Consider the following 15710-nt stretch of genomic DNA (forward strand, 5'->3'; position numbering starts at 1 on the left):
AAGACAATCATAGACGTCTCTGCAGCCAGTCTTTTTGCATCCAGAGAAGTTGGCCCTCTGTATCCATTAGAAAAACAACACACTTTTCAGACCTGGAAGCTACAGCTAAGTGTAAAACGTTCCATAAATACTCCTGCACATAATTTGGGGCTGTGTTTAACATGTTATTTTCACCTCACAATCTGTAAGACTGTTTTATGGAGCAGATCACTGACCTTGGATGCGTGTGCAAAATAAAGCAATAAAACCGTGTGCAGCCATCTTATTTAGTCTTCTGCATTTAATGGTGTTCTGTCAACTGATGATGAGATGAGATGGCAGTTTGTTGTCATGTCTTTTATCCAATTTCCGCTTTTTTATACGTGGTTGCAGTATGGGTAATGTTTATGGAAGTGTTGTTGCTTTTACACATCCACACTTGTTATCATACTTGTCAAAGTTCAATAAATAGATTTGTTGAAGTGAAACAGTGAAGATGAGTTCACTTTTCTGATGCCAACACTGTTGTCTTATTTTTGGATGGATGAATAGCAAGTTTAGTTTAAGATCCTCATTTCTCCTCATTTAAAAATAAATGTCTCCATATGTAAGAAGGGTGCATGATCCGATTTGGTCTTTTGTATGTCTAAAGCTTTAAGCACAGCACTTTGATGTTTAAGGATGTCATTTGTAAACAAAATCTAGACACGATGTGAGTGATTTCCTGTTGGTTATGAAGTGGTGCTGAGGTTTGCACCCAGATCCAAGCCTGCAGTAACCTTTGAAGTTCTTTCTTTTTGCCTCGCCTTGTTCGCTACAGCTGATCCTGAAAATAAGACCATTATACAAATGCAAGCACAGCTTAAATTACCATTTTAAATGAAGCGCAGCCATTGGGATGGACAGTCACCCCACCTCTCCATGAAGGCTCTACTTCATAGCCACATCTGCCCATGGACACTCCCGTCATGAGTGGGTTATTAATCATTTGGCTAAATCGGATTTATGTGCTGTAAGATGATATATGGGGGGCATATGCAGGCACTGGAATATTGATTTCATTTTGGCTTTAAGCTCAGACATCGTCAGCTAGGTGTTATGAGCTATTGACAAATAGCAGGCATCCAAAAGGGTGAAGCCAGCTGGCGGAGCTGATCTCTAACTTTTCTGCCTTTTTGCCCTATCTCATTGTCTAGTTGGCCATGGTGTTCGAGGCTTTTAATCAACACAGAAGTAGTTTCACACTACCTGCAGCAGAAATCCTTCAGTGTTTTACAACCTTAAGTGTAGAGGATGATAAGAGTTCAAAATGTGAAATGGTTTTCTTATGGTGGTGCTCGCATTTTGTAAACCGCAGCAGTAAAACCTTACTCCGTAATCATGGAGCTCATACAAACCACTGCAGTGAGCTAGAGAGGTGCGATTCCCCCAAACATGCAGCTTAAATTACATTTAAGATCATTTCATATTCGTGTTCTGTATTTGAGATGCTCAATTACCACATAGTTTTGTGCTAATTAGTCGAAAGTAAAGTCCCTTAGGATAGTTTCATTATTATTATTATTCTATTTTTTTCAATCCCAGACCTGGAAATTTCCAAGTGAGTGAGCCAAGCAAACATTTTCTCTTAGATTATTATGTACAAAGAGGCCTGTGTGTTTGCGGTCTTCTGCCCCAGCTGTCAACGTCAAATGACTTGTTGGTGTGTTTAAATATGGCGACGATTAAACGAGTAATGTTGTTTTCCCGCAGCGATAAACCAAGCGTGACCTCGGCCATTTTTAATGTCTGCTTCAATCTTTGTCTCGACAGAACAACACGTCATGGAGGCCGCAGTCCTGTCAGGAGTGTACCTGCTATGGTGATGTGGCCATCTGTGGGCCCACCCACTGTCCCAACCCCCACTGTGACCTGCAGAGGGTAAGATATTTTACATTTGACAAATATGCACTTTTTCTTTTTGTCCCCTGTAATTATTATGTCCAGGTGAGCAATCAATCAGTTTACCTAGTGATGTTATCTAATGTTGTTTGTTACATGGCAGCTTTTGCTTCTGGTTTTTGGGTTATGGCTCATTTATATTAGAGCAAAAATAAGACAAACTTCCCTGAAGCTATGAAAAATTGGGGCTTTCCGGGTGATTGCATTGAATTTTCCACAGTCAGAGACAATCGGAAGTGGTTGTAGCAAATAGCTGCTCGGTCAAAGGTTGAGCTTGCAACACCCACAACCTCTGGAGGATCACTCTTTATAACAAGGCGATTGTAGGATCGCCTGTTGGGAGACTAACTGTGTTCAAACAACTGCAGTCTGACTCTGACTGTTAGCAGAAACAAGCAAACGTTATTAACATTATTATAATGGTTTGAAATCTTCTTTGAAATCTGCTAGCTCATTTATTCAGCTTAAAATCTATGCTAACTTTAAAATTGTGAAGTTGCTAGTTCGCATGACTGAGGACTAAGAAGACATCAAACATTGACATTTCTTTAAAACCTCAGAGATACAAACAGGTGTTAGTGCCGTGGTGCAGTGAGACTTCAGTAAAGGATAAATGATGAGGACCCCACGGCAGTCATACTGGAGCATACGCTGTATTCGTGCAGATTTTGTTTAAACTTCTAACAAAGTAGTTTTGGTGCATAAACAGAAGTAAACAGAAATTCAATGACCTGAATACAACATGGGTTTTATTCAGCAGCTGAGAGGAGGCAGCAGAAACACTTAGCATGACAGCTAGAAACTTACAGTGACACTGGTACTGGGAATTCGGCTGCTGTCTTATCATACATGAAGCGAGCAGTGTTCATACAACCGGTAATGTTTCTTTGAGTTAGTGAGGTGAAGAAATGAGGTTCATCTCAGTCCATACATCCATGTGCAAGCATGTTTCTCCCACACTCTACAGAGGGCAGTGGCACATACTTGTGACATCATTAAACATTAACTTAGGTTGTCTTAAAGAGAGACCACACAATTGTTACTGTTACAACCTGTTCATAAATCTCCCAAATGCGGCACAAATCAGTCTTCGAGCCATTAAACTACGTTGGTTACCCTTTTTTTAGGTACGAAAGCAGCATCCCTCCAATTGAAATTCATATTAAGCCCAAACTTGTCTTAAAGTTAGGATTGCCCATCCACATATTGACAAACGTTATTTCAGCTGTCATCTCTACAAGCTGCTGAATTTCATCGACATAGTTGCCGGGTGGTCAATGCTGGTCTTTTCCTGTGTGCATGGCCTTTGACATATAAAGCACCCTGTGCTGGAATGCAATTCATCAAGCAGACACAAACTAGGTAGACGAGCAGTATAAAAAGATCAGGAGAAACATCCAGAAAGTTAAAGAGAGCCGTCTGTGGGTCTTAATGTGACGGGACTGAAAATAGACAGTAATATGAAAATAGTCAGACTGTGTTTCCCTCCTCGTTTATAATATTATATTGCAATAGCAGTGCACAGTGCATGGCCACATGTATGTGTTGTGAAAAGGTTCTCAGTATTGCAACAAGTGAAGATTTTGCCTCTGTCAGTGCGCCCCAGGGTGGCTGTGGCTACAATGTAGCTGCCATCACCAGTGTGTGAATGTGTGTGTGAATGGGTGGATGACTGGATGTGTAAAGCGCTTTGGGGTCCTTAGGGACTAGCAAAGCGCTATACAAATACAGGCCATTTACCATTTACCAACATTTTGCATTTCCAAATGATCACAAATGGAATTATTTCTTGATAGCGATTTAAATCCGTGGCCTTGGAAGTTCAGGAGGTTCACCTTTGCTTTGTGATATTTTTATTTCCTTTTATCTCCTTCTTTACAAGCACAAATCCACTTTCAAGGACCTGTTAAATCACTTTCCTTTGTGCGTTGCCCTTACAACAAGAATTCATGAACTGGCAGACTATTGTGCAGCCGAGTCTGGCAATTGCACCATTTCATTTGGCACAATGACAAATGTTCAGTGAGCGTTCGTTCCAGCACCTTTTCTTTGGGCCCATTTTAATTCACATGAACACATTGTCAAAAATGTTTTCTCCCGTGCTTCTTCTCAGATGTGATCTAAACATCAAGCCTGCAGTGACGGCATCAGATTCAATCCCAACTCTGAGCTAAGGCAACAATCGATGTCTAATGAATTCCACTCCGCTGCCTGGCAATCCAATGTTAATTAAAAATTAGTCATCATGCTCAGCGAGCTGTGTGCTCCCTCTCCATTTAAAAACCTCTTGTAATGTGACTTCCTCTCACCTACACTGATTAAACAGAAAAAAAGCTTCAGAGATTTTATCATCTGACAGTCTCCGATTATGAGGCTTTCTTTTGAAATCCAAAGCCATTATCTGCAAGCTTAACACCCCCTCCCACTGTGACCTTCCTAAAACGCATAACTAAATGCCCGCAACGTTCGACACTGTGGGTTAATCAGCTTTCCTCGATCTGCAAAGGAGTCCTCTCACTGTCTCTTAAAGCCGCATATTGTGTAGCGTGAACTGACAGCGGATGATGACACTGTGGCTTTTATCCCTTTTAAGCCGCTGTTATCAAATCGTGTGAAAAAATAAAATTATCAGGTAAAATAAAAAGAGTTTGCTGATGCTACTACAGGACCTTTTGTTGAATAAATTTTGATTTGAAACCTTTTTTTAAATGTTAATGACTAATAGAAAGTGTGGGGCATGAACGTTGTTTAGCTTCCAAAGGAGGTCAGAAAACGTTTGAGAAATTGAAATTGCAAAGAGGGAAAAAAAAAAAAACAGAATATGTTCTACTCTATAATCATGTTTTCATTCTAAATCTTCCTAAAACTATTAACATTTTTTACCATTTGGAGCGGTAATAGTTTTTAAAAAACCATTTTGTTCCCCTTTTATGACTCAGATAACAGTGAGAGGAAATGTTTTCCATTTATTAATGCAATCATTCTGACCCTTTTATAACAAAATGCTAGAATTGAAAGCAGACATCAGCTGTATCAGGTTCTTGATCTTAGTAGTGCTAAGATTGAGATACTTCTTAGTTGTATCTCACTGGCACAGCGGGTAAGAAAGAGGCGACACAGTATGTGGAAATATGAGCGTCTGACTGCATGGAGACAAACGCGACTGGGAACATGTGAAGCTTTTTGTGCTTCGCATGAACCTGAACATAATTCATTTGACAAAAACGAGGACAATAAACAACCTCCGAATAGAAACTCCAGGGGTGCCTGACTCAGAGACCATGACATCAGTCGTTTAGACAGATGTACTTTGCACAATTGAAAGATAACCAAGAAAACATCCTGGCATTTTTTTTGTTTTATGGTATTTTACTTTATCGTATAGTATGAAGGCATTTTTAAACATGTAAGTTTGTTAACGGATACAGGAGCTTATAAAGACGATTAATAGGACGGCCACAGCATTCAGGAAACAGAGAAATGAGTTTCATACATTCTGAATGTGTCTCTTAAAACGCCTCGAGATCTCTGGATAGCAGACAATTTATTATCACAGCATCTCAGTGCTGGAAGAGCCAGGACCCACTACAGCAAGCGATTGTGAGGTTGACGTGCACGTGTGTATTTCATTTGTATTTATGATTGTTTTGCTTATAAGAGGATGACAAAAGCCTGCGTTGCCCAAACCTGCAACACTAATTAATGAGCTCGCCTCTCATGTTGAGCACTGCTACCAAAGAATGACAGGCCTGTCTTTTGCTCCCATGGCCACACGATCGTCCTGTAAGACACGGGACTCGGCTGCACTCTCGACTTTTTGAAGCTGGTTGGTAACATCACTGTTGAATTAATCACATTGAGAGGAGCTCACAGTTCAGCTGCAGTTTGTCGACTCAGAGCAAAGATGTGTGGAGAGCTCAAGACTGAAGTGCTGCTTTCGTTACCGCCGGCCTCCAATGTGCCCACAGTTCATGAGACAGATGGAGCTGAAAGCCTGAGCTGCACAGTAGATACTTTGAAACACAGGCAGGAAACTCAGTTAAATTAGTGAATTATGCTCGAAATCCAAGCCAACGACTTCTTAGTTTCACTGAATGTTTTCCATGTAGCGCTGGGGACAAGTCAGCTGTTCTCCTGTGGTAGACAGGCGGGCTACAACAGCAGGAAGTGGCAGTGAATTCTGCATGTCCAAGGTAAAAAACGCTGTAGCTCCCACTTCAACCACTGCTGGTTAAAGTCTGACTTCATGTTTATAGAGTGCACTAGGTCTTAAAATACAGTGGCCTAAATGATGAAGGCTTCCCAAATGTTACTGAACCTGCTCTAAAACGCCTCAGCAGATGCACGCATCGGTCACAGCATGTCCTCTTCAGTGAATTGGCAAATCTTTCAAATTGTTGTTGGGAAAGTGGCATTTTCCCAGCAAATAGAGACTAATTCTGTGTAAACAATTAACTGGAAAAACTGCCATTAATACAAAATAATCTTGATACTATTCCTAAAGAAATGACAGCGTGTGTGCAGAGCCATTTATTTTATAGTCATGCAGGGATTTGCTCTTCAGTGTTTTACAGAAGCCTATGTGCTGTAATTGCCTTGACTAATGAACAAAAGCATCACTCTGGTGACAAATGAACTCTTGTTCTGTTTGATCCTAAACCGTCTCCGTTTGTTTGCACCAATAAAACTCAAATTGGATCAAATTCAGTTATGGTGATTCAATTTTAAGCAGTGGACAGAAAAGCACGGGGGGACTCGGGGGACTGAAACCAAACAAAAAAAGATGAAAAGTTCGGGAGAGGAGACACCGAATCAAGAATCCAGATATATGAAAACATCCAGGAGCTTCATCTCATAATGTTTATTTTATTTGCACAATTCAGCCATTGTGACAGATGAAGTTTGAAGACGCTGTTAAAATTCATTTCGGGGGCTTGTTTCTACTTCTAAATTTTGTGTGCTGCTGGGTGATTAATGGCGAGCTTCAGCTAAGATATGAACTCTGTCTTTTTCTTTATTTGGGGAGAACTATTACCTGCTGCACAGCTCAATTTCCATCTATTTGTTTCGCCCACTTGTTATTTCTACACTGATTTGTCATTTTTCCGGGTCTTTGTATGCAATTTTGTCTTTCATGCTGCTTCAGTGTAGCTCTATTTGATTTTTTTTTCCCCCCACCATTTTTCATTTGGAAAAACACACTCTGAAAGCTCTGGGGGATCTTTTTTCTTCCCTTTCACAAATCGCACTCACCTCCTCCTTTTTCTTTTCCATGTCACTTCCATAAACATCGCCGAAACCTCTAACAGGCTCTGCGTCTGGCTCTCGCCGCTTTCACGTTCTCTTCCTGCTGCACAGCCGGCCTCAATTAGTGTGAATGGGCAGCGCAGTTAGAAGACTCTGTGTTGCATATGTTTTACTACCTCCATTCCACATGCTGTGTGCTCCTGATAGTCTTCATTGACTCATTATTCTGTGCACTGATGTGTTGCATGTCAGTTGATCTTCATGGAAATCGAGAGGCTGTATATTTGAAATGTGATGTATCCATGCTGGTTAACTCATTTCCTCTTTCTGATTGAGTTTCTGAGTGTGTTTTCTCCTTTTGTCAGTCTATTCATGTTTGTGTCTTTTAAAAAGGGCGAGCATTTGAGGATCCCCACCAACAAGTGCTGTCCAGAGTGCGCCTCCTCATCCCAGGGCTCCTGCCAGTACGAAGGAGTCATTTATGGAGTAAGTGATTATAAAAATGGCTGCTTCTCTTTCACCATACAAATTATTCAGGGTTGAAGTGTTTACACCAGGATGCAGCAGCTATAGATCAGTTTGCCAGAAGTTTATTAAATCATTCTCTTCCTTTTCCTAAATCATCCCTTTTCCTGCTTCAACATGGCACAAACTCAGGTTCACAAAGAAAGTGACAATTGGTTTGCACAGACGATTCACCTCATCAACTTTCATTTGGGTGAACCGACAGGTTGACCGCGACCTGGGCCAACATCAGCATTTGATGCTTTTATGGTTAAATGGGAGGAAACCCCTGCAGCCAGGCTCTAAAGCTGTGTGGAAAACCTAAAATTAGGAAAATGAAGTCTGCAAAAGCAGTGCATTATTTCTTGGAATGTCATTGTTTCACGGTCGTGTGGAACGTAGAGTAGGGTTGAACTGAAAGCGAGCCATTTATTTAGGCTGATGACAACAATACGAAAAGGCAAAAGCTAAAATTTTAAAACACTAGGGCTAGAAAACAGCAAAGCAAGGGGAGCAGACCCTGTGACAAAGGCTACGTCCACACGTACACGGGTATTTTTGAAAACTGAGATTTTCTGTTTTCGTTTTAAAAAAATAATCCCGTCCACACGTAAACGCAGAAATGAAGGAAAACGCTGCCAGGAACATGCCAAAGCAACAGGTGGCGATATATTCCTAACCGTGTAGAAATGTTGGCCAATCAGAAGTCTAGAAGCCTCGGTGGGAAATAGTAAACAAAGCTGGGGCATAGAAGCAGAACAGAGTCCTATGTGTGGAGGGATAGTAACTGTGTGTGTGTATGTAAGCATTTAAACACTGCAGAGAGAACAATTAACAGTACCAGTATTGTAGAAATTCATTTCACCGAAACAATAACCTGGCGCACAGTGTGACGTCAAAAAAGGCGCACACCTTTGATGCTGCGTTTTCTCCGTTTTTCTCGTCCACACGTAAATGCAAAAACTGAGTTTTCAAAAATATCCACCCTGGCAGGCGTTTTTAAAAATCTCCGTTTTCAGTGACCGAAAACGCCGTTTACGTGAGGACGAAAGGTGCAAACGCATAGAAAAATCTGCGTTTTCAAAAATACCCGGGTACGTGTGGACGTAGCCATAGAATAAAGGGAAACATCAACTATATACACACAGAACGGCAATCAGGGCAATGGAGGCCACCTGGGGAGAACAAGACACAGCTGAACTAAATCCCAGACGACGAGACAAGGGAAACAAAACTAACAAAAAAGCACAAGGAACACTAAATCAAGAAATAAAGTAAGACGTGAGATAACTACATGGGGAAAACACATGAATCAACTTAATACACCGAGGGAGGAAATAAACGCAAAGGCAACCAGGGAAAAAATGAATGACACAAAAGAAGAACACATGACGCAATCATCAACGACACTGAACCATGACACATGCCCAGTAATCATTTATAGATGTGTGTCTTCTCTTGTATGCCACCCTTTTCTTAAAAAAAATTATAAAAGTTACTCAAAAAGTAAAAAATGTTCTGCGTGAACAAACCAAAGTCATTCAGCTCATGCACTGGTAGAGTTTGTAGACTCATGTCGACATGCTGTAGTTATTTGAAGGACTTGCATTGAATCGCCAGTCAAATCTAATAAAAGTGTTTTAAAATATTTTGCATTTGCCCCAAAATAAGGTTTTAAACCTATTATAAAGACTTTAATTCTCAATGGCTCTCGCTTCTATTGTCTCTGACATCACTTATGAGCAATAAGAATTTAGTCAGTCTAATCCTGTGTTTTCACAAAGCTGACAGGTCAGCCTGACTCGGGTATTTAGACATGCCTCCCAGTGTCTGACTGTTTGGAAACAAACGCAGCAACAGCTTCAGTTTTATTTCATTTTTTATTAGTTCATCAAAGTTGTTTTTTTCTTTTTGAACCTGCTGTTTCCTTCTCTGCCCTCATTTACAGGCTCATATCAGTCATTTGACACTGATGAGTTTGGAACTTGTAACCGCTCTTCAATACCCAACTCCTCAGTCACTTCCAAAACAAACTAATGCTAGTGTTGCCCCCGCCTGACAAAAGCATCTCTGGCTGTTTCATTTTCCATCAAGTGTCCTCTAGTTTAATGACGTTGGCTGCCATTTTGGATAGTAAACGACCTGAAGAGAAACGGGTCTTTCTTGGCAATGATTTTAAAGAGTTTGTTGGCATTGCTTGCCTGGTGAAGTAGCACTTGACATGGATCTGAACAGCGAGAGGAGAGATGAGTTTTGGAGAGGAGTAATAGCATTTTAAGAGTTTTGCTGCATCTTCTTTGAAGGGCAAAGAATAACATTGCATTGCTGCCGCTCCTTTTCCAGGAGACACAGTCTGGAACTGTTGACTTCTTCCTTTTTTACAGAAATACAAGGTCACACAGGATGATGATCCTTATATAACAGCATTCTTTGGAGACTTTTCTGAGTTTGAACTGTCGCTCTGCAAGAGCTAAAATACAGAATTTTAATTCAGTACATCACTGGCAGATTTTTCCCTCAGTATTGAAAATAAGGGAAAACTATCCTGGCTGGTAAAACTATAAAGTTCTTAATTGTTTGCCACAGACTTCTTCCTGGGGTGAAAACAAATTTGGATAAATGCTTCATTAAACCTAAGACTAATTAGGTGTTTTACAAAGGTTTAAGAAGGATTTCATGCAGGTTTCTCAGCCTGACACCTCTGAAAATGAGAGAAATCAGATCTTAACTTCTATCATTATGACTGCAGGCATGATGGACCTGCTGATATCTCATTTAGAGTGAAAGAACTGCTCTGGTCTTCCACGGTATCCACAAATGGATGTATAACAGATGGATATCGAAGTCTCTGTAGTACCTCAGAATGACTGTTTAATCTATCCTGTTCTGTCAGTCACAGAAAAGAAACATCTTCATGGTTTGCATGAACATACACTCGCCTGAAGTGATAAGTCTTTCATACATGTGTGAAGAAAAGCCTGGGAAAATCACCAACAGGCTTACAGCACTGCAGTTTAGCTATCAGTCGAAAAGCTGTCGTCAACTTAAAGTTTTGTACAAACTTGAATTAGATATATGCATGTCAGCGTTCAAATGTTAAGGCAATGCCTTTTCACAGCGTGCCTCCCTATCTACATTCGCATACACCCTCTTGTATTTTAATCAGGGTTTTGCTCCTTATCGCTTCTTCTCATGGTCTCTCTTTGTTCTGAAGATCTTCTGCCCCTCTGCGACTCTGCTCTCTGTCACTCAGGCTTAGTCTTACAAAGTCGTCACGTTTACAGAAAGAAAACAGCTTTCCTCTTGTCACTGTCTCTCTGCTGTTTCCTCGTCTTTTTCTTTGCACCCTCGTTGTATTTCTCTGTGTAACTGTCACTTGGTTTCTTTGATTTCCACAGCATGACAGTCAGTGGAGTCCCTCGCCTTGCTCAGTGTGTACTTGCTCCGGAGGGAGCGTATCCTGCAGCACTCGCCCCTGCCCACATCTCACCTGTCCCGGGGATCAAAGCCTGTTCACCCCAGCCGGGGAGTGTTGCCCCAAGTGTGCCAGCAATGGAGGTGAGGGCTAAATTAGGGCTAACACATAGCATATTTTGTAGATTATAGGTACCGCTTTTTTTCCACGCAGATTTCTTTTAAATGATCATAACTCTGTGTAGATACATGAAAAACATGTTGCATCTCATGGAAATTGTTTGCTTCTTTTCATTAATTTAGACAATAATTGATCTTTAGATATCTCTGAAAGGGCATCTACAAATGGGTAGGATGAGTACGATATATGCAAACAAAGCAAAACTGTGTGGTGGTGACTATGGATATGATTTCTTTTTGTTAGTTTTCAGGAGTAAATGAAAAAGAAAGACTTTGCAGATGCGTCACATTCTTTGTGTCATGGTTTGCTCTGTGGCAGGTAGGATGCAGGACCCAAACGCAGGACTCACACACAGGAAATTTATTGCTGGAAATCACTACTACGAATACAAAACAAAAACCCGAACACTAGAAAATAAACCAGGAACTAGGAATCACTTGGCACACAGAGGGAAGAAACACAGCATAGTGAGGGTACAATGCGACAACTACCAGAGAAAAACACAGGGCTTAAAAACGACAGGGAGTAATGAGGGAATGAGAAACAGGAGGGAAGCGCAGCTGGGGCTAATCTGACATAACGAGACACAGGAAGCAAAGCAGGCTACACTGACATAGGGCACGGACTATCAAAGTAAAACAGGAAACAGGACACATACGCAAAGACACAGCTTTCTACTTAATTGTCTGCAATTTAATATTTGGCACCTGTTTATCTTGCTGCGCACCCTTCTGCTAAAACATGAAAATTATATTCCAGTGAACAAATGACTCATGTGAATCAGCCTCTGTCTTTATTGTCTGAAATGTGTCTCAACATTTGCACCAAAGGTGAATGTTGCCGTAGCTCTTCAGATACCAAAGCTTCATTAAATCTATAAAGTGTCGTATCCTTTTGCAGTATCTGTTTCCAAAACTAAGTTAAGACTTGAAAAAGTAGAAGATATGAATCTGCTGACCGAATGCATTTAGGTGAGAACTGCAGGTAAATGTTGTCCACACAGGCACAAACCCTTATTACTTGACAGTGATGCTTTGCCTCGCCTCGACTGAGGCTACGTTCACACTAGCCCGGATGGATTTGAAAATGGCGTCTTCGTCTGAAAACGCTCCGCGTCCACACTAGCGTTTTCAGTCATTTTCAATGAGTTGCACGTCCACACTAAAACAGCTGAAAACGCTGACGTTGCAGTTCCGCGCATGCGTGAAATGCAAGACGACTCGACCTGCGTCATTTCCCTCTGCTGTTTATTTACATTCCGGCTCTTTGAAACGTGGCGGCGAAATGGCAAGACAAAGCACCGAGTTCTTGGTTTAAGTCGTCACATGACTGCATCATATGACCAACATGCGTCATCGTTTTCGAAAGTCTGCATTTTCGAGTGTCCACACTGCGACGGGACAGCTCCGTTTTGAAATGCAGCGTTTTCGAGAGCGCTTTCAAAACGCTGCATTTTTCCTTGGGGAAAACGCCGTCTCAGTGTGGACGGGAGAGAAAACGCATCGTTTTCGTTTGAAAACAAAAAGGCATTAGTGTGGACGTAGCCTGAGTGAGACCTCAGGCATCCGCCAGCAGCAGGTTAACTAATGACTTTGAATAAAAACCACTAAGTAAAGAGAAAACACTTCAATCTCAAACATTATCATCTCCTAACTTCAAAACCCCAATGTTTCATCAGTACTCCTTAGTCTGACCGGGCCCTGACATTTATTTGACGAGCCGCTCCAGACTCAGATTTCTTTCTGAAAACTTTATGCCAGCAGTGATTTGTGTGACTGCATTATTTTCCAAAACTTAAAGGTTACAAGTTATTAAAATATTCTTCCCGCAGTATTAGCTTCAGGAAGACATGATTAATTAATCCCAATGTCCAAAGGCTTAAATGCTAAAGATGTATCCATCCACATGAAACAGCAATAAAAATGCAAAGCAGTTCTTAGTCAGGTATGCGTTTAAATGCCTTTCTTACAGCTGATTGAATGATGTTTTAATTACTGGATATAGTGAAACTGTTGGCCGTACTGAGCAGTGCTATCAGTGCTAAATAAATAAGCTGCATTCCTCACCCTGAGGAATAGACTGGGAGTAGTTCTTTAATATGTAAGGCAACATCAGGCTTGACCTAAAGGCACAAACAGATACATCCAGGAGTATAACTTTCTGTATCTGTAGATCAGCCCATTTTTACCTTTGCCCGATTCTGCTTTTGATTGAGGATTGGACCGATACCCAATCATAAATATCAGATTGGTGTATGTCAGACATGCAGTAGATTACTAGAGATGAACTCTTTTTACGTATCGCTCATATACTTGGATCAGACAGATGTGTTGTGACAAACCCAGAGTTTATAGAGTGGCACAGCAGCCAGATTGGAGCTGAAAGGTTAATCGAGACTGTAATGACGTCTTTGAGCTGCTATGATGCATCCCAGTGGTTAGCAGCTAATTTGCTACTACTTTCTTCTTCTCTCCTGACCCTAATCACTCTGTGTGCATGCAAACAATGCCTGAACTGTCAGCTCATTACCTGACACTATTTACTCATTTAGTTTTTATCTGTGTGTTGTGTGTGTTTGTGGTTGTTAGAGTCTTGCTCTTGGCAGTGGATCGTTTACCAGGGATGGAGAGGAGTGGAAGCCCAGCCCTCTGTTCCAGATGTGTCTGCAGCAATGGAGAGGTCCAGTGCTCAGTAGCAGAGTGTCAGCAAGTGGCCTGCAAACCAGTAGGTTTCCAGAAACACACATTTTAAGAGGTTTTGATCTTTAATTTTCATGTGGCAGTCACTGTTTTTAATTCACTAAACCTACTTGCATTAAAAGAAGGATTTGGAAGGAGGTGTCTTGGATCCATCCTAGTCAGCTTTCCTCTGTTACCTCCCAAATCCCTCAGCTCACCACCTTTCTAGTCTAAAGCTAAGCGCAGAGACTCAGACTCATTTTCGCTGCTTCTGTCGTATTTTTGCTCTCGGTGACTAACAGCTCGTGGTCATGGCTGAGGAGAGGAACACTGACACCTTCACCTGTGCTCTCATCACAACAGACCAGGCCTGCAAACACTGCATCAGTCACCTGCTCCACTCTGCCACCGCTCACAGAAAACTCCCCGAAATACACAACAAAAGTGGAATATTTATTTCAGCTATTCTTAGAAAAGAAACAAATTATATTGAAATGCTAAAGATAGAGGAGCCTGTTTTAAATTCCAGTATGCCTCTTGGGTTATAGACACCTCTTTTTTTTCTATTTTAGTGCTTTTTTTTTTTTATTCCTTCACAGGTTAAATAAATATTCATGTGTTAAAAAAAGAAATGCAAGTAAGAAAGGTTTGAAGTTGTTGCAAGGTGGTTTGGCTTTGTGCTAAGGATGAAATTCATCTTATCAACCTCCTGGTAATTGTATTTGCTAAAATGTCAGGTGGGCTAACAGTACTGTCAAAGCTTATATGCCCTTTGTTGTGTGAAATACAGTGAAATAACGGCTAATCTGAGAGGGTTTGTGCTTGTGTGTGTGCAATGTTTCCTCAGCATGAGAACTTGGTGATCCAGCCAGGAGAGTGCTGTCCCCAGTGTGTGTCCAACCCTTGTCTGTCAGCTGGAAAACAGTACCAGGTAGGCAGCCTGTGGGTGTTTGAACTGTGCTTGTACTGTGTATGCACCTGTTATTGTGCAGATTTGTGTGAATCCTGTGGTTTACAAAGCCTCTGTGTGTTGGAGGCAGCTGATAACGGCTCATAAATCTATACATTTGAAACCTGAAACATTGATTAGAACATCTGTGATGATAGTGAGAATATGATGCATGCAGTGAATATGTGAATGTCTCTATTGACTTGAAAAGTCTGAGCCTTCGTCTCTCCTCCTCCTCTTCCTCCTCCTCCTTCTTCTCCTCTCCTGCTGTGTTTGCAGTGCACATGCTCCCATCTCGCTCACTGCCAACTTTCTCTTTTGATCACAGAATGTCCCATTCTATCTAATGTGTGTTTGTGTTACCACACACACACACACACACACACACACACACACACACACACACACACACACACTCATTCATGTTGGCGTCATCTTGACGGATAAGAGAAGGAATTGTGATGCTTTGCCTCTGGTGTCGATTACCTAACTGAGTAGCTATACAGTCCATACATGAGTGCCTCCACATCGGCATGCACACACACATATTATTGTAAGTGTGTGTGTGTGTGTGTGTGTGTGTGTGTGTAAAACACATGTAGTATACATAAGAGAGAATTTCTAATTCTCACATTTTAAAAATGGAAAGAATCCAATCTCACGATTCCCAGTGTCCATTTTTCATTTCTACACTTTATTTATAAGGGAGAGGGCAGCACAGTGGTGGCATGGTTAGAGGTGTTGGTGCTCACAGCAATCAGGCTCCTGGTTCAAACCCCAGCTGGGGGCCTTTCTGCGTGGCATGTGTGGGTTTCCT

General features: G+C 41.3%; 1 protein-coding gene across 1 annotated transcript in view; it reads left to right on the forward strand.

The window, feature by feature from the left end:
- Window positions 1-1359: 1359 nt before the first annotated feature.
- The window catches only part of fras1 (Fraser extracellular matrix complex subunit 1), a 198592-nt gene continuing 184241 nt past the window's right edge, over window positions 1360-15710 (forward strand). Inside the window, 7 exon segments of the mRNA XM_040003499.1 lie at window positions 1360-1383; window positions 1792-1899; window positions 7561-7653; window positions 11070-11229; window positions 13855-13881; window positions 13884-13990; window positions 14792-14875. Of these exon segments, the coding sequence (XP_039859433.1) occupies window positions 1360-1383; window positions 1792-1899; window positions 7561-7653; window positions 11070-11229; window positions 13855-13881; window positions 13884-13990; window positions 14792-14875 (603 nt within the window).

This window comes from Simochromis diagramma, unplaced genomic scaffold (genome assembly GCF_900408965.1).
Source record: "Simochromis diagramma unplaced genomic scaffold, fSimDia1.1 OVJJ01000583.1, whole genome shotgun sequence".
Taxonomy (NCBI): domain Eukaryota; kingdom Metazoa; phylum Chordata; class Actinopteri; order Cichliformes; family Cichlidae; genus Simochromis; species Simochromis diagramma.